The 23,716-nt window shown below is 40.8% G+C and overlaps 1 protein-coding gene across 1 annotated transcript in view; it reads left to right on the top strand.

Annotated features, from left to right (window-relative positions):
- Positions 1-23,716, top strand: part of LOC128467630 (mucin-5AC-like) — a 37,680-nt gene that overhangs the window by 8,700 nt on the left and 5,264 nt on the right. The window contains exons 18-31 of the mRNA XM_053449305.1: positions 465-720; positions 876-928; positions 1,438-1,538; positions 2,518-2,669; positions 2,819-2,957; positions 4,721-4,828; positions 4,926-5,105; positions 5,289-5,528; positions 6,133-6,289; positions 6,500-6,628; positions 7,338-7,488; positions 7,770-7,810; positions 8,647-8,889; positions 10,175-23,242. Coding sequence (XP_053305280.1) covers positions 465-720; positions 876-928; positions 1,438-1,538; positions 2,518-2,669; positions 2,819-2,957; positions 4,721-4,828; positions 4,926-5,105; positions 5,289-5,528; positions 6,133-6,289; positions 6,500-6,628; positions 7,338-7,488; positions 7,770-7,810; positions 8,647-8,889; positions 10,175-23,242 — 15,018 coding nt within the window. The remainder of the gene's footprint in view (positions 1-464; positions 721-875; positions 929-1,437; positions 1,539-2,517; positions 2,670-2,818; positions 2,958-4,720; positions 4,829-4,925; positions 5,106-5,288; positions 5,529-6,132; positions 6,290-6,499; positions 6,629-7,337; positions 7,489-7,769; positions 7,811-8,646; positions 8,890-10,174; positions 23,243-23,716) is intronic.

A 23,716-nucleotide genomic window follows, 5' to 3' on the forward strand; every position in this document is an offset into this window, starting at 1 on the left:
CCCATGATATGCATATATACCTCCAGAAATGCATTTTAACCCCCTATATGCCACTCAGCCCCATGATATGCCTTTTAACCCCCTATATGCCAGAGTGGCATATAGGGGTATAAGGCATATCATGGGGCAGAGTGGCAAATAGGGGGGGTATAAAGCATTTCTGGGGGCAGAGTGGCATAACTGGGGGGGGCAGGTTGGCAAATAAAAGGAAATTTAAAAAATATATTTACATGAATTAATATTTACTGGTAAAACTTTTTTTCCTATAGGGTCGTCTTATATTCAGGCTTTTTGTTTTTTTCCTAAATTAATATTTTGATTTTGGGGGGTCGTCTTATAATCGGGGTCGTCTTATAATCGAGCAAATACGGTATATTGTACAATTGGCTAGGTGGATAGGCACCTGCTTAGCAGTTTATTGTTGAACCATCTTGATTAACCAAGATTCTCTGTTTAAACCCCAGGTACGTACACCACCACCTGCCCTAAATCTTTATCATACACTTACAACATCGACACTTGTCAGCCAACCTGCCGCTCCCTTAGTGAACATGACATCACCTGTGACATCTCCTTTGTGCCCATCGATGGCTGCATCTGTCAAAATGGAACCTACCTAGATGACACTGGTGTGTGCGTTGTCCCATCATCCTGTCCTTGCTATTACAAAGGCACAGCGGTACCTCCAGGAGAAGTTGTCCATGACAACGGGGCCATATGGTATGTATTTTATTCTGTGAAAAAAAAAATCATGTCATTGTCAAATTATTTTTTATTCCATTCCGGTAATTCACTAGACAGACAAGATTAAATACCGGTTAACATTAACAATTCATACCATTGTAGAAAACTAATGACTGTCAATTAAATCACAGCACTTGCACCATGGGAAAACTGGACTGCATTGGTCAACAGCCACAAATAACAGGTAAGACTACATTTTAGTGTAATCTCCTGCAGACATTTTCATATGCGCTCACTGGTAATAAGGCCAACATTTAGAAACACAAAAATATTTTATCAAGAAATTAACATTGCATCACACATTTTGCACACACGTGTGGCAATGATAATTTACTAGATCGCGATTGGCAACATTTCATTACTGGAGAGCTACTTCTGATTTTTGGATTAATTTTAAGATACTTAAACATTGTAAACATTTTACATATGTATTATGTTATGTGTTATGGTTTATTTCCATTTCTTAGGGATAGTAAAGTTAGAGTGGATAAATACACTATTACCCTCCTGTACATATGGGAGTGTGCCAATCCATCAAGGCTCCTCAGTATAACCACAGAGCTACCAGTCTCTTATGTGCTACTAGCTTAAGATTTTCAGATAGATGATACTATAATCATAACACAGAGACGATTAATCGAATACACAATGAATATCTGATGCTCATCTGTCCATCTCTGCACTTCTACATAGCTTGTGATGCCCCAAAGGTTTATTTTGACTGCACCAACCAAACTGCTGGCACCAAGGGCTCAGAGTGCCAGAAGAGCTGCCAGACCTTAGACATGAGCTGTGTAAGTTTTATTGAAAATGATAAGAACCATGGGTATCTTTTGTTCCATCTGTGTGAGGCTGGATGGACTGATCTAGGCTGTGAAATGTCGAGCCGGTTGTGGGGTTTAAATGAGGGAATAACGTTGTCTGCCACCTTCCCAAGTTCTAGTATTTATAGCTATGTGTCTAAATGACTGTAAAAGTTTACATAATATTATAACAAATATATATTAGAAAATATGAAAAACAGCATGTGTTCTAATGTAGTAAAAGCCTATTTTAGGGGGTGTTGTTTATAACAGTTCTTAGGCCGCACACATACTATAGCCTATACAAAACTCAAACTTATACAAACTAAAAAGTACTATTTGCCTCCAAGTACTCATCTGACTATTTATTTCTGACTCAGGTCATATAGTTACATAGTACATAAGGTGGAAAAAAAGACCAACCCTTCTACCTAACCTTCCTGACTCCAAAAGTCAATCGGATTTCTCCTTGGATCAAGAAGCTCTTAATTATATTAATTATATTTATAGCCCTATATGTCTCTTGGGATAACCTTGGGTTATGACCACAGTCCCCCTAAAGGGCCTTCTTCCAGAATATCCCAATCCCTATTATTTTAACTATATTCATCATCTATTTTCTCTTCGTTAAAGCGTCAATATAACTATAAGACCTCTTGTACTGTAGGCTAAAGCTGCCATCTTAAACTAGCACCTTGTTGCAAGATATTTGTGATAAAAGCTTTACAGTTTAACTGCACAATGAGTAGCATTAGATTGTCAAGGCAATGCAGGTGTTCCACCTCCCTAACTTGGGTGAGAGAAGGACCAATGCAATCTTTACCTAGGAGTTACAGGGGGTAAAAATGGAGCATTGATTAAAATCATTTTCAGGGTTGGATTTGTTTTTTTGATCAGAGCTAAATTATCTTTGACATTACATATTACATTTGCAGTCTGGTAAATTGTCATATCTTTATTTGCTTTGCAGTATAGTACCAAGTGTGTATCTGGCTGTGTTTGCCCTGAAGGCCTTATATCTGATGGGAAAGGAAGATGTATACACGAAGAAGAATGTCCATGTTTACATAACAATGACGTATACCCAGCAGGCTCTAAAATCCAAGTGAAATGCAATACTTGGTAAGTCTGAAATATCGGAAAGTTTTCATATTGTTTTCGAAAACTCACAACATTGTAAAATGACCAGTTTTATAAATCAGGAAAAACCAGAGATCCATTTTGTTCATCCAATGGTGAACATTGGTTTTACCCATTGTTTTCTTCAACAGTACCTGTGTCAACAGAAAGTGGAACTGCTCTAGTGAGGTATGCCTGGGGACATGTACAGTGTACGGAGATGGCCATTACCAAACGTTTGACAGCAAAAGATACAGTTTCAGTGGTGACTGTGAATATACATTGGCTCAAGTAGGTATCATTTCAGTTTGTTGTAGATATGCTGGTTTCCTTGTGCTAATATACAAGTATTGGGTGGAGAAAGATAGTCTTCAGGAGTACAGGGGTGCATGAGAGGGACAGAAGCACAAGGTATAGCAAGAAGATAGGACAGTTAATAAACAAGCTCAGTGCATCTTTATAATTGAATAAAGTCTATCCTTGTTTTCAGTTGTTTTGGAGATATCACCACTATGATATGATTCCTTTATTACTATTTCATTCAATAATGACTCATTTACCCATTATCCAACTGCAGAAACTTTACTCTTTCCTGCATTCAGTTTTTATTTTGGTCTACTAGAACTATTTGCTTGCTTTATTTCTGTAACCTGGAAGTGGGTTCTCATAAGATCCTGGAAACATCCAAGCAATTGGTAAACTAAATAAAAACTTCCTGGAGACTGAGCACTAACTTCCTGGAAAATTCCATAACAATCTTTTTAGGTAAAAACAAACAAACAATGTTTTGGATTTAAATTAATTAAGAGACCCAAACCCTTACAAATATGATCCAGACTGTTATCCCTCCTCCACCAAACTTTACAGTAAGCACTATTAATTTTGGTAGGAAGTGTTCTCCTGGCATCCGCCAAACCCACTTCATCCGTATGCTGAAGTAAGATTCATTACCCCAGAAAACACGTTCACTACTCCAGAATCCAGTGCCCCATCCACAGCTTTAGCACTGTGCAACCTGGTAGTCTGTGTGAAAGAGTGGCTGTGTGTAGATGTTAGTGTATGGTTTTAGATTGTGTGTGCATGTATGTTTATGTTTCTGTTTGTGTGTGCGTGCATGTATACATGTATGTTTCTATGAGCATGGTGTTAGATGTTTGTGTTAGGGTAGAGCTGCCCTGAACAATTACACTTCCAACATCCTAATTCATTGCAATACCCAACCACAACCATTAACCCCCAACCACCATATTCATACTTCCCTATAATCATATTTCTCCCCACCATCAATTCCCTACAAATATTACCCCATAGTGCACCACAATCATCTCCCTCTATCTTTATGATCTTTAACATAACTTCTCATGATCATTTGTGTACCCAAACTTTATTTCCCCATCATCTTAATACCTTTGCCTTAGTATTCCCCCCATCATATTCATACAATATTCATCAATACGTCTCATTAATTCAAACGATTTAACACAGGTGCTTTACTAGAAACCACAGGCTAGAGTGTGAAAATTGCCTGGGCACCCCAACTTCACAAGCAACATGTCCCACAGTGCCACCTTTGTCCCCAAACAGTTTTGAGTGCCACCTTTGACCTCAAAACAGCTTGTCAATGATGCCAGGTTGCCAACAGCCTACCTGTTTCATCTTTGCTAAACAGCTTATTAGTCTCCCAAACTCAAATGCCTACACAAGTACACATTCATGCTTACATACACTTACACATTCTCTTTCTAACATGCATACATACGTACATACATACATTTTCTCTCTTGCACCACTTTACCTCATTTAGCTGTCTCTGTAGCCACCCTTTTAAAACCTTTTGGTGTTTACACCATGGGCCTGCTCTTTAAACCTCTGGCGCTTGAACACTATGTGAGCAGCCTTGTTTTTACCGCGGGTCAAGTCTACCGGTCAGCTCTGGGCCAGACGTCATGACTGGAGAATAGCAGTGGGAGTAATTATGATTTGCTCCCTCAGCCCCATTAATGGCCATAGCCACATGTATAATTAGATACAATTGTTTTCTTCTATTTCTTAAGGATTACTGCAACAGTGACTCAAATGGAACATTTAGAATAATTACAGAAAACATTCCATGTGGATCTACAGGGACTACCTGCTCAAAATCCATCAAGGTCTTCCTGGGTGTAAGTAATTTCATATTTTGATGAAGACACAATAGACCTAACATTGTTGTATTTAATTTATCACGGAACGTTATGCATTCTTCTTTTTGTTCTTCAGAACTACGAGCTTATACTCAGTGATCAGAAATTTGAGGTTGTGAAGAGGGATGGTGGGAACTATGTGCCCTACAAGGTTCATCAAATGGGAATCTATATGGTAATAGAAGCCCTAAATGGACTCGTTTTGGTGTGGGATAAGAAGACCACTATCTTTATTAAACTTGAGCCAGAATTCCAGGTAAGTGAATAAACAAACATTTGTTTTACTTGTACTACCAATTCATTAATTAAAAATATTATTAAAACATACCAAGAAATGATATTGTAATGGTAAGAACACTTTTTCTCTACAAAAGGTACCATTTGTTTAAAATATTTATAATATGTATATGACATTATAATTTGTTCTTTTCCATCACAGGGTAAAGTTTGTGGACTTTGTGGTAACTACGATGGAAATGCCATTAATGACTTTACCACCAGAAGTTTCTCAGTGGTAGGAGATGTAGTTGAATTTGGCAACAGCTGGAAGCTCTCCCCAAGCTGTCCCGATGCTGTGGACCTCAAAGATCCCTGTAGTCTCAACCCGTACAGAAAATCTTGGGCACAGAGACAATGCAGCATCATCACTAGCAATGCATTTAATGCATGCCATTCACTGGTAAGTATTGTTAATTCATAAACAGATAGAGTTAAACAGGTTGCTAAATTACTTGGGATGCACATGTGTCAAGTGTGCAAAAAGTTCTAATTTACAGACATTGCATAAACATTTGCCTTTGTGGCACTTTAATAAACATTGAATTGGTCAAGTTGGAATTATCAGTGGACCTGTCTAACCTTAGGCTACTGCTTTAGAAACAAATAATTTAACACGTACTATGAAATATGAATATATGCAAAAAAGGATTTGATGTCTGCTATAATTAAATATGTTTATGCTCTGTGGTGCATTGATTCATCTCTGGAAACATATTTAGTGCTAGTTGACTACTACTAGCCTAAATGATTCTTTTCGAGAAATTTGAGCAAAGCTCTGAGACTGGCGAGCCACAAGTAACTTTTTCGGTTAAGTAACCTGTTATGTGGATTTTCTCAGTGTCCCCATGTTGTGTATTAACTTGACTTGGGCTAATGATAAGCCAGACAGGACACACTTGGAGAGAAAGTAAAAGAAGAAAACTGAAGTGCCTGTAGATAACTGTTTATAAAACATTTAATATTTGAACCAATACAATTTTAACTTAATATTCCTTTAATTCCAGGTCGACCCACTAAGATATTATGATGCTTGTGTTAATGACGCATGCGCCTGTGACACTGGTGGAGACTGCGAGTGCTTCTGTACTGCTGTAGCTTCGTATGCCCAAGCTTGCAGCGAAGCTGGAGTCTGTGTCAGCTGGAGAACACCAACCATGTGCCGTACGTATGGCGACCATTATCGTTATAAGTGTTATAAAATAATGGCATATTAAACTATTTCACTAATTCAAAAATCACATTTTCTTTCATTAAGCGAACCATTTGGGCAAAGCAGTAGACATACCGCCTTTATTACTGTTACACATTAACTCAACAAGACCAATGAGATTGCTCTTTTTGATTTATATCCTGCTATTTTTCCCCAAACAGCTCTGTTCTGTGATTTCTACAATACTGAAGGACACTGTGAGTGGCACTACAAAGCATGTGGAGCGCCATGCATGAAAACTTGCAGGAACCCTGCTGGAACATGTTATCACAACCTGCCGGGTCTAGAAGGTGAGACAAGGCATTCAAACTGTCCGAAATCAAACATGCAGCTTGTAAAATATGCATTAATTACTGATACTGTCTCTATTAAAGAGTATTTTGTGTCAGCCATGGAAAAATAATTTTACATAAATATGAAACTTTTACTGGCTAATTGAAACAGGAGCAGGAGCCAATGTAGAACTCTTCTTAAAACAATTAATTGAGTTTTATGTGTTGTAAGTGAAACTGATATAAAATCTGAAAAGTGGTTTGAGCAACCGCTGGATTAATCCAACTAATTCTATTTGGCCTTATGATATCCATACTTTGCGTTATAATATATAAGAGCCCTAATCAAAATGTAATAATTTGTAACCTTTACTAGTTATCATTTATATCCCTTTAGTGAGATATGAAAAATTCTACAGAGACTACATTACTGTATATACACATACATATTAAATGCACTTATGTAACCAAAAAAAAAAAAAATTGAGTCAAATTTGTAAAGTGTTATTGTGCACATATCTCGATATACAATGGCCTGCATTGCATTGTTAAACTTTTACAACATTGGTTCCTTTTGAAAATGTTGCAAGGTAATTAATTTATAAAAGTAAAAGTAACTACTGAAAAAAAATACTTTGTGAGAATGTTTCTGGTACATAGCTTCTTATTTGTCTGGGGAGCAGGATACTTTCACGTAACGGATGTTACAAATATTCTGTGCCTGTAGGTTGCTACCCTAACTGTCCAGAAGACAAGCCCTACTTTGATGAAGATACAATGCAGTGTGTGCCGGCTTGTGACTGTTACGACGATTATGGCAAGATTTACCACATAGGAGACAAAATGCCACCAGCTAGGAATGGAACATGCACAACCTGGTAAGAGATAGTCAGTGTTCATAAACATATTCATTGTGGTTTATCTTTTTTAACTGTGGTCAAAATATTTACTATCTTTTTAATATAATTTTACTTTATTTTCCCTAATAGTGTCTTTGGACATTGCACTTCAAGAACCAACATGTGCCATTTAAACTCTATCCACGTTATACAAACATTCACACTTAATTAGATTACAAGTTGAGAGTTTTTTTCCTACAATTTTTTTCCCCAATGATGTAGACAGCTCTAACTTATGATGTAAATCTCTTCTTTTTTAGCAACTGCACAAAAGAAGGCATGAAGTGTTATGATCTCAAAGGTAAGATAAGTCGTAAATATGCATTAATTACTTAATTACTTTTTAGGCAGAGAATGATGAAACAATAGAGAACTAGACTACAGCACTCCTATGTGTATAGCATGGGGATAAGTATCTTTACTGCCTTTTTTCATGATCTTCATGATTAACTTACTTAAGAATTTGGCAGTGCAGGCAACCCAGAGCTCTTAATTTTCTGTGTTAGTGGTTTCATGGGAGGATGAGGTTAGTCCAAAACATAGACAGGGCTAAACCTTCATGGAGGGAGCTAACCATGAGTGTAGGTTGGGCTACATTCCCTTTGAATGTAAAGGCACTCAGAACATTGCTATGATTCTCAGAACCACAAACTTTAAGCCCAGCTGTCAGGGGGGAGACCAGACTATTAGCCTAACAGCTTGATCAACTATGCACTGGCACACTTCACCCATGTAATTCTCCAGAGTAAATTGATTGGGATAGACATACTATTCCGAACATATTGATATTATTGTCCATTACAGTATTTCTCTAAAAGGCTATGGTAGAAAAAAATTATATTTTTTACAAAACATTCACATTAAAGTTCTTGTAGAGGAATCATGTTCATTAATGAACCATAATTATAAGATAAAATGGTAGTAAAAAAACATAAGGTTAGATAAATCTTCCATAATCAGATGCCTACCATGAATCAAGCTATACTGTAGAGCTTATCACTAACGCTTGGGCTGGTTGGATGGCCTTGTTAATTTAACACTTACCTGGCGATAAAAGTTCTTAATAAATAGAATACACTTTTTGAGTCTTATAACTTTAAACACAGCAAACATGCTAAACTCACTGTTCTTCTACAGATTGCTGTACTTATGAAGGCAAAATGTACACAAACAATCAGACAATTTATAAAACCACTGATGGCTTAGGAGGCTGTTTCACAGCCATTTGCAAGGATGGAAGTATCACCAGATTCATTGATGAATGTTCAACAACCACTACGGCAGTGCCTACCACAACATTCAGCTTTTCTACCACCACACCTGTTACTATAACCACTAGTCCTCCATTCACTACTCCAAATATTACAACAGTTACAAAAGGTAAGCTATTTTTTGCTTTCAAAAGTTAGTGAATATATATTGAAATATTATGAATGTAAAATTAGTTTTAAAAATTTACTGGTACTGGCTCAGTAACATTTATCTTTTCCATACCATATAGAATATATTAAGAGGCAACATTTGTGACAGAAAGCCCCCAAAACCTGTTAATGCAGAGTGTTAATGTCAGGGAAATACTATCTTTTATTTTGGAGTTAGTGCTATATATTCTTATTTCTCAGAAATCCTAAGCAAAATTACAAAGGTTGTGCAATAATGAACAGATTTATTTTTACATATATTGTAGAGAAGGTTGGTGGGGGAATGGTTGTATGAGGAATGACATGATAACTCTCGGGAAATACCCTGGCTTGTCTGCATTACAGAAAGATATATTGATGGTAGTGTTAGAAACAGTGAGCACAGTATACTAAACTTGAAAAACATTGTAATATTTTCTCTGTAAATGCCAAAATAGAGGTCACAAGTCTCCCGAAACAGTCAAGAATAACTCCAATGCACGCTCTCTCTCAATGTCGTCCTACTTTCCCTGCGGACTGCTTCCGCACCCCCTTCTCTATTTTTCTGCAGCTCTGCCTCTTGCCCTGCCTCTTCTTGTTCTTCCTTCTTCGTCCGTTTCTTCCCAGTATCAACTACGTTAGCCAGGGTTTTTTTCAAAAGGAAGGAACCTCCACACACCCTATTCCTTGATTAGAGGAATGGAGAAAGACTGTCCCCATGGTGTGCACCGTAGCTCCACCCTTTTTGGGTAGCACTCCAAGATGCCAGACATTGCAGACAGGTTCACAGAGAAAGAGAAGCATTTCTGCGTCTCTCTTTCTTTGCAAATCTATCTAGGTTGTAATGTCAACATTTCTCACATCCTCTGGTCTTCTCACAAGAAGATAATACATTTTCTCAGTAGGATTTTAATAATGATTGTTTTGCTTATGGTTGTTTTGTAGTACAAAAGAAAAGAGAACAAGTTTTGGAGTGTATTAGACACATGGGTGTACAGAACAATACATTTCATCTGAAATATTCACATTTCCGACTTTAATTTACAATTAATGTTGAATTTAATCTTATGTATGAAATTTTGTGATAATTCTTTCATTCTGTTTTTTGACCTTTTTTTGTGGGCCAACATTTATAAAATGGAGAGACATAAAATTTTTCAGACTACAGAAGTCTGACTCCTTTCGTATATACAGCTTTATATTTGTAAAGACAATCCAACAAAACATTTGTTAAACTAATGTATTTTACATTTCACATTTTTTAGTGTGTGCCGAATGCAGTTGGTCCCAGTGGTTTGATGTAAGCTATCCCCATTTTGGCTCAGATACCGGAGACTTCGAAACATTTGAAAATATCAAAAAGAAAGGCTTTAAAATATGTGATGCTCCCAGAAATGTAGAGTGCAGAGCAAAAGCATATCCTTACGACCAAATAGAGGATTTAGGACAACGTGTAACATGCAATAAAGATATCGGGTTGACTTGTTATAACAGAGAAAACCTGCCAGTCTGCTATAATTACCAAATTAGAATTGAATGTTGTAGCTCTTACACAGATTGTAGCACTCCAACTACTCCAAGTTCATCCTCTCCATCGGTTCCTGTAACATCCACTACAGGACCAACTACAACAACCACTCCAAGTTTTTCATCTACTACTTGTACAAACATGGATTGCCGCTATACTGAGTGGTTTGATTTGCATGCACCTACTTCGGACATCAGGGATGGAGACATTGAAACACTTGAAAATATCAAATCAAGGGGATATGAGGTATGCACAAATGAAGAATATGAAACCAACATACAATGTGAAGCAATTTATTATGGCACGTCACAAAATGTCTTACAAAAACAGACTTACCAATGCGATCTAAGAAACGGATTGGTTTGCAGAAACACAGATCAAGTTGGATCGTTCAAAATATGCTACAACTACAGAATAAGGATTGAATGCTGCTCTAAGTATTGTGAAAAATCAACTCCATCCAGTACTACTACAGTTAGCACATCAACACCTCCAACAACCACACCATATATTACAGAAACAACAACTTCAGTATCAACACCATCAACTCCTCCTCCATCATCTACTACTACATCGATAGTTACAGAGACAACAACTACAATTATTTCCACCACTACCTGTACAAAAATGGACTGTCGTTACACAGACTGGTTTGATCTCCACACACCAACACCTGGAAATGACAATGGGGAGGTTGAGAATTTGGAAAGTATTAAAGCCTTAAGATATGCAGTTTGTACAGAAGACGAAATTGAAACCAACATTCAATGTGAGGCTGTAGTTAAGGAAGGATCCTACAGGCAACTAGAGAAACAAATCTACACTTGTGATTTAAAGAATGGATTAATATGTAACAACAACAATCAGACAGGATCGTCTAAAACATGCTACAACTACAGAATAAGAATTGAATGCTGCTCTAAGTATTGTGAAAAATCAACTCCCTCCAGTACTACTACAGTTAGCACACCAACACCTCCAACAACCACACCATATATTACAGAAACAACAACTTCAGTATCAACACCATCAACTACTCCTCCATCATCTACTACTACATCGATAGTTACAGAGACAACAACTCCAATTAGTTCCACTACTACCTGTACAAAAATGGACTGTCGTTACACAGACTGGTTTGATCTCCACACACCAACACCTGGAAATGACAATGGGGAGGTTGAGAATTTGGAAAGTATTAAAGCCTTAAGATATGCAGTTTGTACAGAAGACGAAATTGAAACCAACATTCAATGTGAGGCTGTAGTTAAGGAAGGATCCTACAGTCAACTAGAGAAACAAATCTACACTTGTGATTTAAAGAATGGATTAATATGTAACAACAATTATCAGACAGGATCATCTAAAACATGCTACAACTACAGAATAAGAATTGAATGCTGCTCTAAGTATTGTGAAAAATCAACTCCATCCAGTACTACTACGGTTAGCACACCAACACCTCCAACAACCACACCATATATTACAGAAACAACAACTTCAGTATCAACACCATCAACTACTCCTCCATCATCTACTACTACATCGATTGTTACAGAGACAACAACTCCAATTAGTTCCACTACTACCTGTACAAAAATGGACTGTCGTTACACAGACTGGTTTGATCTCCACACACCAACACCTGGAAATGACAATGGGGAGGTTGAGAATTTGGAAAGTATTAAAGCCTTAAGATATGCAGTTTGTACAGAAGACGAAATTGAAACCAACATTCAATGTGAGGCTGTAGTTAAGGAAGGATCCTACAGTCAACTAGAGAAACAAATCTACACTTGTGATTTAAAGAATGGATTAATATGTAACAACAATTATCAGACAGGATCATCTAAAACATGCTACAACTACAGAATAAGAATTGAATGCTGCTCTAAGTATTGTGAAAAATCAACTCCATCCAGTACTACTACAGTTAGCACACCAACACCTCCAACAACCACACCATATATTACAGAAACAACAACTTCAGTATCAACACCATCAACTACTCCTCCATCATCTACTACTACATCGATTGTTACAGAGACAACAACTCCAATTAGTTCCACTACTACCTGTACAAAAATGGACTGTCGTTACACAGACTGGTTTGATCTCCACACACCAACATCTGGAAATGAAAATGGAGAAACTGAGAATTTGGAAGCTATTAAAAGGTTAAAATATGCAGTTTGTACAGAAGACGAAATTGAAACCAACATTCAATGTGAGGCTGCAGTTAAGGAAGGATCCTACAGTCAACTAGAGAAACAAATCTACACTTGTGATTTAAAGAATGGATTAATATGTAACAACAACGATCAGACGGGATCATCAAAAACATGCTACAACTACAGAATAAGAATTGAATGCTGCTCTAAGTATTGTGAAAAATCAACTCCATCCAGTACTTCTACAGTTAGCACATCAACACCTCCAACAACCACACCATATATTACAGAAACAACAACTTCAGTATCAACACCATCAACTACTCCTCCATCATCTACTACTACATCGATTGTTACAGAGACAACAACTCCAATTAGTTCCACTACTACCTGTACAAAAATGGACTGTCGTTACACAGACTGGTTTGATCTCCACACACCAACACCTGGAAATAACAATGGAGAAACTGAGAATTTGGAAGCTATTAAAAGGTTACAAAATGCAGTTTGTACAGAAGACGAAATTGAAACCAACATTCAATGTGAGGCTGTAGTTAAGGAAGGATCCTACAGTCAACAAGAGAAACAAATCTACACTTGTGATTTAAAGAATGGATTAATATGTAACAACAACGATCAGACAGGATCGTCTAAAACATGCTACAACTACAGAATAAGAATTGAATGCTGCTCTAAGTATTGTGAAAAATCAACTCCATCCAGTACTACTACTGTTAGCACATCGACACCTCCAACAACCACACCATATAGTACAGAAACAACAACTTCAGTATCAACACCATCAACTACTCCTCCATCATCTACTACTACATCGATTGTTACAGAGACAACAACTCCAATTAGTTCCACTACTACCTGTACAAAAATGGACTGTCGTTACACAGACTGGTTTGATCTCCACACACCAACATCTGGAAATGAAAATGGAGAAACTGAGAATTTGGAAGCTATTAAAAGGTTAAAATATGCAGTTTGTACAGAAGACGAAATTGAAACCAACATTCAATGTGAGGCTGCAGTTAAGGAAGGATCCTACAGTCAACTAGAGAAACAAATCTACACTTGTGATTTAAAGAATGGATTAATATGTAACAACAACGATCAGACAGGATCAACAAAAACATGCTACAACTACAGAATAAGAATTGAATGCTGCTCTAAGTATTGTGAAAAATCAACTCCATCCAGTACTTCTACAGTTAGCACATCAACACCTCCAACAACCACACCATATATTACAGAAACAACAACTTCAGTATCAACACCATCAACTACTCCTCCATCATCTACTACTACATCGATTGTTACAGAGACAACAACTCCAATTAGTTCCACTACTACCTGTACAAAAATGGACTGTCGTTACACAGACTGGTTTGATCTCCACACACCAACACCTGGAAATAACAATGGAGAAACTGAGAATTTGGAAGCTATTAAAAGGTTACAAAATGCAGTTTGTACAGAAGACGAAATTGAAACCAACATTCAATGTGAGGCTGTAGTTAAGGAAGGATCCTACAGTCAACAAGAGAAACAAATCTACACTTGTGATTTAAAGAATGGATTAATATGTAACAACAACGATCAGACAGGATCGTCTAAAACATGCTACAACTACAGAATAAGAATTGAATGCTGCTCTAAGTATTGTGAAAAATCAACTCCATCCAGTACTACTACTGTTAGCACATCGACACCTCCAACAACCACACCATATAGTACAGAAACAACAACTTCAGTATCAACACCATCAACTACTCCTCCATCATCTACTACTACATCGATTGTTACAGAGACAACAACTCCAATTAGTTCCACTACTACCTGTACAAAAATGGACTGTCGTTACACAGACTGGTTTGATCTCCACACACCAACATCTGGAAATGAAAATGGAGAAACTGAGAATTTGGAAGCTATTAAAAGGTTAAAATATGCAGTTTGTACAGAAGACGAAATTGAAACCAACATTCAATGTGAGGCTGCAGTTAAGGAAGGATCCTACAGTCAACTAGAGAAACAAATCTACACTTGTGATTTAAAGAATGGATTAATATGTAACAACAACGATCAGACAGGATCAACAAAAACATGCTACAACTACAGAATAAGAATTGAATGCTGCTCTAAGTATTGTGAAAAATCAACTCCATCCAGTACTTCTACAGTTAGCACATCAACACCTCCAACAACCACACCATATATTACAGAAACAACAACTTCAGTATCAACACCATCAACTACTCCTCCATCATCTACTACTACATCGATTGTTACAGAGACAACAACTCCAATTAGTTCCACTACTACCTGTACAAAAATGGACTGTCGTTACACAGACTGGTTTGATCTCCACACACCAACATCTGGAAATGAAAATGGAGAAACTGAGAATTTGGAAGCTATTAAAAGGTTAAAATATGCAGTTTGTACAGAAGACGAAATTGAAACCAACATTCAATGTGAGGCTGCAGTTAAGGAAGGATCCTACAGTCAACTAGAGAGACAAATCTACACTTGTGATTTAAAGAATGGATTAATATGTAACAACAACGATCAGACAGGATCAACAAAAACATGCTACAACTACAGAATAAGAATTGAATGCTGCTCTAAGTATTGTGAAAAATCAACTCCATCCAGTACTTCTACAGTTAGCACATCAACACCTCCAACAACCACACCATATATTACAGAAACAACAACTTCAGTATCAACACCATCAACTACTCCTCCATCATCTACTACTACATCGATTGTTACAGAGACAACAACTCCAATTAGTTCCACTACTACCTGTACAAAAATGGACTGTCGTTACACAGACTGGTTTGATCTCCACACACCAACACCTGGAAATGACAATGGGGAGGTTGAGAATTTGGAAAGTATTAAAGCCTTAAAATATGCAGTTTGCACAGAAGATGAAATTGAAACCAACATTCAATGTGAAGCTGTAGTTAAGGAAGGATCCTACAGTCAACTAGAGAAACAAATCTACACTTGTGATTTAAAGAATGGATTAAAATGTAACAACAACGCTCAGACAGGATCATCAAAAACATGCTACAACTACAGAATAAGAATTGAATGCTGCTCTAAGTATTGTGCAAAATCAACTCCATCCAGTACTACTACAGTTAGCACATCAACACCTCCAACAACCACACCATATGTTACAGAAACAACAACTTCAGTATCAACACCATCATCTACTACAACTGTGACAGTGCCAACCACTACTACCATTGGCTCAACAACTACCCCATCATCAACCACATCAACTGTTTCTACTACCTCTGTGACACCACCAACCACTTCCCCATTATCAAGCACCACAACTAGCACAGGAACCACAACCAGTACCACCACCAGCAGCTTACCAACCACCGTATCAACTGTCTCAACTACCCCAGTAACACATCCACCCACCTCCCCGTCCTCAAGCACTACATCTGGCACAGGAACAACAACCACAACTACTACTACCACTGGCTCAACAACTACCCCATCATCCACCACATCAACTGTTTCTACTACCTCTGTGACACCACCAACCACTTCCCCATTATCAAGCACAACAAGTGGCACAGGAACAACAACCATAAGTAGTACCACAACTCCCAGCTCAACAACCACCCCATCAACTGTCTCAACTAACCCAGTAACACATCCACCCACCTCCCCGTCCTCAAGCACTACATCTGGCACAGGAACAACAACCACAACTACTACTACCACTGGCTCAACAACTACCCCATCATCAACCACATTAACTGTCTCTACTACCTCTGTGACACCACCAACCACTTCCCCATTATCAAGCACCACAAGTGGCACAGGAACAACAACCATAACTAGTACCACAACTTCCAGCTCAACAACCACCCCATCAACTGTCTCAACTACCCCAGTAACACCCCCAACCACCTCCCAATCCTCAAGCACTACATCTGGCACAGGAACAACAACCACAACTACTACTACCACTGGCTCAACAACTACCCCATCATCCACCACATCAACAGTTTCAACTACCTCTGTCACACCACCAACCACTTCCCCATTATCAAGCACCACAAGTGGCACAGGAACAACCACCATAACTAGTACCACAACTTCCAGCTCAACAACCACCCCATCAACTGTCTCAACTACCCCGGTAACACCCCCAACCACCTCCCAATCCTCAAGCACTACATCTGGCACAGGAACAACAACCACAACTACTACTACCACTGTCTCAACAACTACTCCATCATCCACCACATCAACTGTTTCTTCTACCTCTGTGACACCACCAACCACTTCCCCATTATCAAGCACCACAAGTGGCACAGGAACCACAACCAGTACCACCACCAGCAGCTTACCAACCACCGTATCAACTGTCTCAACTACCCCAGTAACACATCCACCCACCTCCCCGTCCTCAAGCACTACATCTGGCACAGGAACAACAACCACAACTACTACTACCACTGGCCCAACAACTACCCCATCATCCACCACATCAACTGTTTCTACTACCTCTGTGACACCACCAACCACTTCTCCATTATCAAGCACCACAAGTGGCACAGGAACAACAACCATAACTAGTACCACAACTTCCAGCTCAACAACCACCCCATCAACTGTCTCAACTACCCCAGTAACACCCCCAACCACCTCCCCATCCTCAAGCACTACATCTGGCACAGGAACAACAACCACAACTACTACTACCACTGGCTCAACAACTACCCCATCATCCACCACATCAACTGTTTCTACTACCTCTGTCACACCACCAACCACTTCCCCATTATCAAGCACCACAAGTGGCACAGGAACAACAACCATAAGTAGTACCACAACTCCCAGCTCAACAACCACCACATCAACTGTCTCAACTACCCCAGTAACACCCCCAACCACCTCCCCATCCTCAAGCACTACATCTGGCACAGGAACAACAACCACAACTACTATTACTACTGGCCCAACAACTACCCCATCATCCACCACATCAACTGTCTCTACTACCTCTGTGACACCACCAACCACTTCCCCATTATCAACCACCACAACTGGCACAGGAACCACAACCAGTACCACCACCAGCAGCTTACCAACCACTGTATCAACTGTCTCAACTACCCCAGTAACACATCCACCCACCTCCCCGTCCTCAAGCACTACATCTGGCACAGGAACAACAACCACAACTACTACTACCACTGGCGCAACAACTACCCCATCATCCACCACATCAACTGTTTCTACTACCTCTGTGACACCACCAACCACTTCCCCATTATCAAGCACAAGTGGCACAGGAACAACAACCATAAGTAGTACCACAACTCCCAACTCAACAACCACCCCATCAACTGTCTCAACTACCCCACTAACACCCCCAACCACCTCCCCATCCTCAAGCACTACATCTGGCACAGGAACAACAACCACAACTACTACTACCACTGGCCCAACCACTACCCCATCATCCACCACAACAACTGTTTCTACTACCTCTGTGACACCACCAACCACTTCCCCATTATCAAGCACCACAAGTGGCACAGGAACAACAACCATAACTAGTACCACAACTTCCAGCTCAACAACCACCCCATCAACTGTCTCAACTACCCCAGTAACACCCCCAACCACCTCCCCATCCTCAAGCACTACATCTGGCACAGGAACAACAACCACAACTACTACTACCACTGGCCCAACAACTACCCCATCATCCACCACATCAACTGTCTCTACTACCTCTGTGACACCACCAACCACTTCCCCATTATCAAGCACCACAACTGGCACAGGAACCACAACCAGTACCACCACCAGCAGCTTACCAACCACCGTATCAACTGTCTCAACTACCCCAGTAACACATCCACCCACCTCCCCGTCCTCAAGCACTACATCTGGCACAGGAACAACAACCACAACTACTACTACCACTGGCCCAACAACTACCCCATCATCCACCACATCAACTGTTTCTATTACCTCTGTGACACCACCAACCACTTCCCCATTATCAAGTACCACAAGTGGCACAGGAACAACAACCATAACTAGTACCACAACTTCCAGCTCAACAACCACCCCATCAACTGTCTCAACTACCCCAGTAACACCCCCAACCACCTCCCCATCCTCAAGCTCTACATCTGGCACAGGAACAACAACCACAACTACTACTACCACTGGCCCAACAACTACCCCATCATCCACCACATCAACTGTCTCTACTACCTCTGTGACACCACCAACCACTTCCCCATTATCAAGCACCACAACTGGCACAGGAACCACAACCAGTACCACCACCAGCAGCTTACCAACCACTGTATCAACTGTCTCAACTACCCCAGTAACACATCCACCCACCTCCCCGTCCTCAAGCACTACATCTGGCCCAGGAACAACAACCACAACTACTACTACCACTGGCTCAACAACTATCCCATCATCCACCACATCAACTGTTTCTACTACCTCTGTGACACCACCAACCACTTCCCCATTATCAAGCACCACAAGTGGCCCAGGAACAACAACCATAAGTAGTACCACAACTCCCAGCTCAACAACCACCCCATCAACTGTCTCAACTACCCCAGTAACACCCCCAACCACCTCCCCATCCTCAAGCACTACATCTGGCACAGGAACAACAACCACAACTACTACTACCACTGGCCCAACAACTACCCCATCATCCACCACATCAACTGTCTCTACTACCTCTGTGACACCACCAACCACTTCCCCATTATCAAGCACCACAACTGGCACAGGAACCACAACCAGTACCACCACCAGCAGCTTACCAACCACCGTATCAACTGTCTCAACTACCCCAGTAACACATCCACCCACCTCCCCGTCCTCAAGCACTACATCTGGCCCAGGAACAACAACCACAACTACTACTACCACTGGCTCAACAACTACCCCATCATCCACCACATCTACTGTTTCTACTACCTCTGTGACACCACCAACCACTTCCCCATTATCAAGCACCACAAGTGGCACAGGAACAACAACCATAAGTAGTACCACAACTCCCAGCTCAACAACCACCCCATCAACTGTCTCAACTACCCCAGTAACACCCCCAACCACCTCCCCATCCTCAAGCACTACATCTGGCACAGGAACAACAACCACAACTACTACTACCACTGGCCCAACAACTACCCCATCATCCACCACATCAACTGTCTCTACTACCTCTGTGACACCACCAACCACTTCCCCATTATCAAGCACCACAACTGGCACAGGAACCACAACCAGTACCACCACCAACAGCTTACCAACCACCGTATCAACTGTCTCAACTACCCCAGTAACACATCCACCCACCTCCCCGTCCTCAAGCACTACATCTGGCCCAGGAACAACAACCACAACTACTACTACCACTGGCTCAACAACTACCCCATCATCCACCACATCTACTGTTTCTACTACCTCTGTGACACCACCAACCACTTCCCCATTATCAAGCACCACAAGTGGCACAGGAACAACAACCATAAGTAGTACCACAACTCCCAGCTCAACAACCACCCCATCAACTGTCTCAACTACCCCAGTAACACCCCCAACCACCTCCCCATCCTCAAGCACTACATCTGGCACAGGAACAACAACCACAACTACTACTACCACTGGCCCAACAACTACCCCATCATCCACCACATCAACTGTCTTTACTACCTCTGTGACACCACCAACCACTTCCCCATTATCAAGCACCACAACTGGCACAGGAACCACAACCAGTACCACCACCAGCAGCTTACCAACCACCGTATCAACTGTCTCAACTACCCCAGTAACACCCCCAACCACCTCCCAATCCTCAAGCACTACATCTGGCACAGGAACAACAACCACAACTACTACTACCACTGGCTCAACAACTACCCCATCATCCACCACATCAACTGTTTCTACTACCTCTGTCACACCACCAACCACTTCCCCATTATCAAGCACAAGTGGCACAGGAACAACAACCATAAGTAGTACCACAACTCCCAGCTCAACAACCACCACATCAACTGTCTCAACTACCCCAGTAACACCTCCAACCACCTCCCCATCCTCAAGCACTACATCTGGCACAGGAACAACAACCACAACTACTATTACTACTGGCACAACAACTACCCCATCATCCACCACATCAACTGTCTCTACTACCTCTGTGACACCACCAACCACTTCCCCATTATCAAGCACCACAACTGGCACAGGAACCACAACTAGTACCACCACCAGCAGCTTACCAACCACCGTATCAACTGTCTCAACTACCCCAGTAACACATCCACCCACCTCCCCGTCCTCAAGCACTACATCTGGCACAGGAACAACAACCACAACTACTACTACCACTGGCTCAACAACTACCCCATCATCCACCACATCAACTGTTTCTACTACCTCTGTGACACCACCAACCACTTCCCCATTATCAAGCACAACAAGTGGCACAGGAACAACAACCATAAGTAGTACCACAACTCCCAGCTCAACAACCACCCCATCAACTGTCTCAACTACCCCACTAACACCCCCAACCACCACCCCATCCTCAAGCACTACATCTGGCACAGGAACAACAACCACAACTACTACTACCACTGGCCCAACAACTACCCCATCATCCACCACATCAACTGTTTCTACTACCTCTGTGACACCACCAACCACTTCCCCATTATCAAGCACCACAACTGGCACAGGAACCACAACTAGTACCACCACCAGCAGCTTACCAACCACCGTATCAACTGTCTCAACTACCCCAATAACACATCCACCCACCTCCCCGTCCTCAAGCACTACATCTGGCACAGGAACAACAACCACAACTACTACTACCACTGGCTCAACAACTACCCCATCATCCACCACATCAACTGTTTCTACTACCTCTGTGACACCACCAACCACTTCCCCATTATCAAGCACCACAAGTGGCACAGGAACAACAACCATAAGTAGTACCACAACTCCCAGCTCAACAACCACCCCATCAACTGTCTCAACTACCCCAGTAACACCCCCAACCACCTCCCCATCCTCAAGCACTACATCTGGCACAGGAACAACAACCACAACTACTACTACCACTGGCCCAACAACTACCCCATCATCCACCACATCAACTGTTTCTACTACCTCTGTGACACCACCAACCACTTCCCCATTATCAAACACCACAACTGGCACAGGAACAACAACCATAACTAGTACCACAATTTCCAGCTCAACAACCACCCCATCAACTGTCTCAACTACCCCAGTAACACCCCCAACCACCTCCCCATCCTCAAGCACTACATCTGGCACAGGAACAACAACCACAACCACTACTACCACTGGCCCAACAACTACCCCATCATCCACCACATCAACTGTTTCTACTACCTCTGTGACACCACCAACCACTTCCCCATTATCAAGCACCACAACTGGCACAGGAACCACAACCAGTACCACCACCAGCAGCGTACCAACCACTATATCAACTGTCTCAACTTCCCCAGTAACACATCCACCCACCTCCCTGTCCTCAAGCACTACATCTGGCCCAGTAACAACAACCACCACAACTGCTACTACCACCAGCTCAATGACTACCCCATCATCAACCACATCAACTGTCTCTACTACCTCTGTGACACCACCAACCACTTCCCAAATACCAAGCACCACGAGTGGCACAGAAACAACAACCATAACTAGTACCACAACTCCCAGCTCAACAACCACCCCATCAACTGCCTCAACTACCACAGTAACACCCCCAACCACCTCCCCATCCTCAAGCACTACATCTGGCACAGGAACAACAACCACAACTACTACCACTGGCTCAACAACTACCCCATCATCAACCACATCAACTGTTTCTACTACCTCTGTGACACCACCAACCACTTCCCCATTATCAAGCACCACAACTGGCACAGGAACAACAACAACTAGTACCACTACTTCCAGTTCAACAACCACCCCATCAACTGTCTCAACTACCCCAGTAACAGCCCCAACCACCTCCCCATCCTCAAGCACTACATCTGGCACAGGGACAACAACCAACACTATTACTACTACCACAGGGTCAACAACTACCCCTTCATCAACCACATCAACTGTGTCAACTACTTCAGGAATACCGACAACAACCTCTCCATCCTCAAGCACTACATCTGGCACAGGAACAACTACTACTACCACATCAACAGTCTCAACTTCCTCAGTAACACCACCAAGTTCATCTTCATCCTCAACAACCACTTTTAGCACTGGAACAACGTCTTCTACTACTGTCACATCTTTTTTCACAGTTACTGTCACATCTACTTCTGGAACTACCACATCACCAACACCAACATCTTCGAGTATTACATCTTCTACGACCCCAACTTCAACATCTACATTATTATCCACAAGCTTGTCACAAACTCCTTTTTTTGTCACAACATCAACTTTATCATCAACTACTTCTCCTACGTCCTCTTCAACTGCCAGCACAACTACCTGTTTCTGTAAAGTGAATGAAATCTTGTTCTCACCAGGTAAAACAGATTATTAACCTTTTTAATTATTTACACACGTTGTTACACAACATACATTTTTAAAATAGGATCAAAACTGATTACTGTATGTGTCTTATGACACTTAAAAAACTGAATGAATGGTGTTCATTGACAAGGATATTTGTGTTTCTTGGGTATAAAACTCCTGCTTGGATAAAACTCCTGCTGCGGAAGCAAAGTAATAGGGTGAGATCTGTGCTATTTTTTTACTTTCTTAACTAATAAACATCATCCTGGCCTAAGGTTTTGAACCTTTTACTTTATGTTACTAAATGACAATAATGGTTGTGAAACTAGGTGAATATGTAAATAAATAAGCACAGAAAAATAATCATAGCTTCATAAAATATATATTTTTGAAATGCAGTTCCCCTCTATTTCACAACAGAAACAATCTATGTATTTATGTATCTATGTATCATACATTGACATTGTTTCTTCCAATTAGTGCAG

This window comes from Spea bombifrons, chromosome 10, assembly GCF_027358695.1.
Source record: "Spea bombifrons isolate aSpeBom1 chromosome 10, aSpeBom1.2.pri, whole genome shotgun sequence".
NCBI classification, from domain to species: domain Eukaryota; kingdom Metazoa; phylum Chordata; class Amphibia; order Anura; family Pelobatidae; genus Spea; species Spea bombifrons.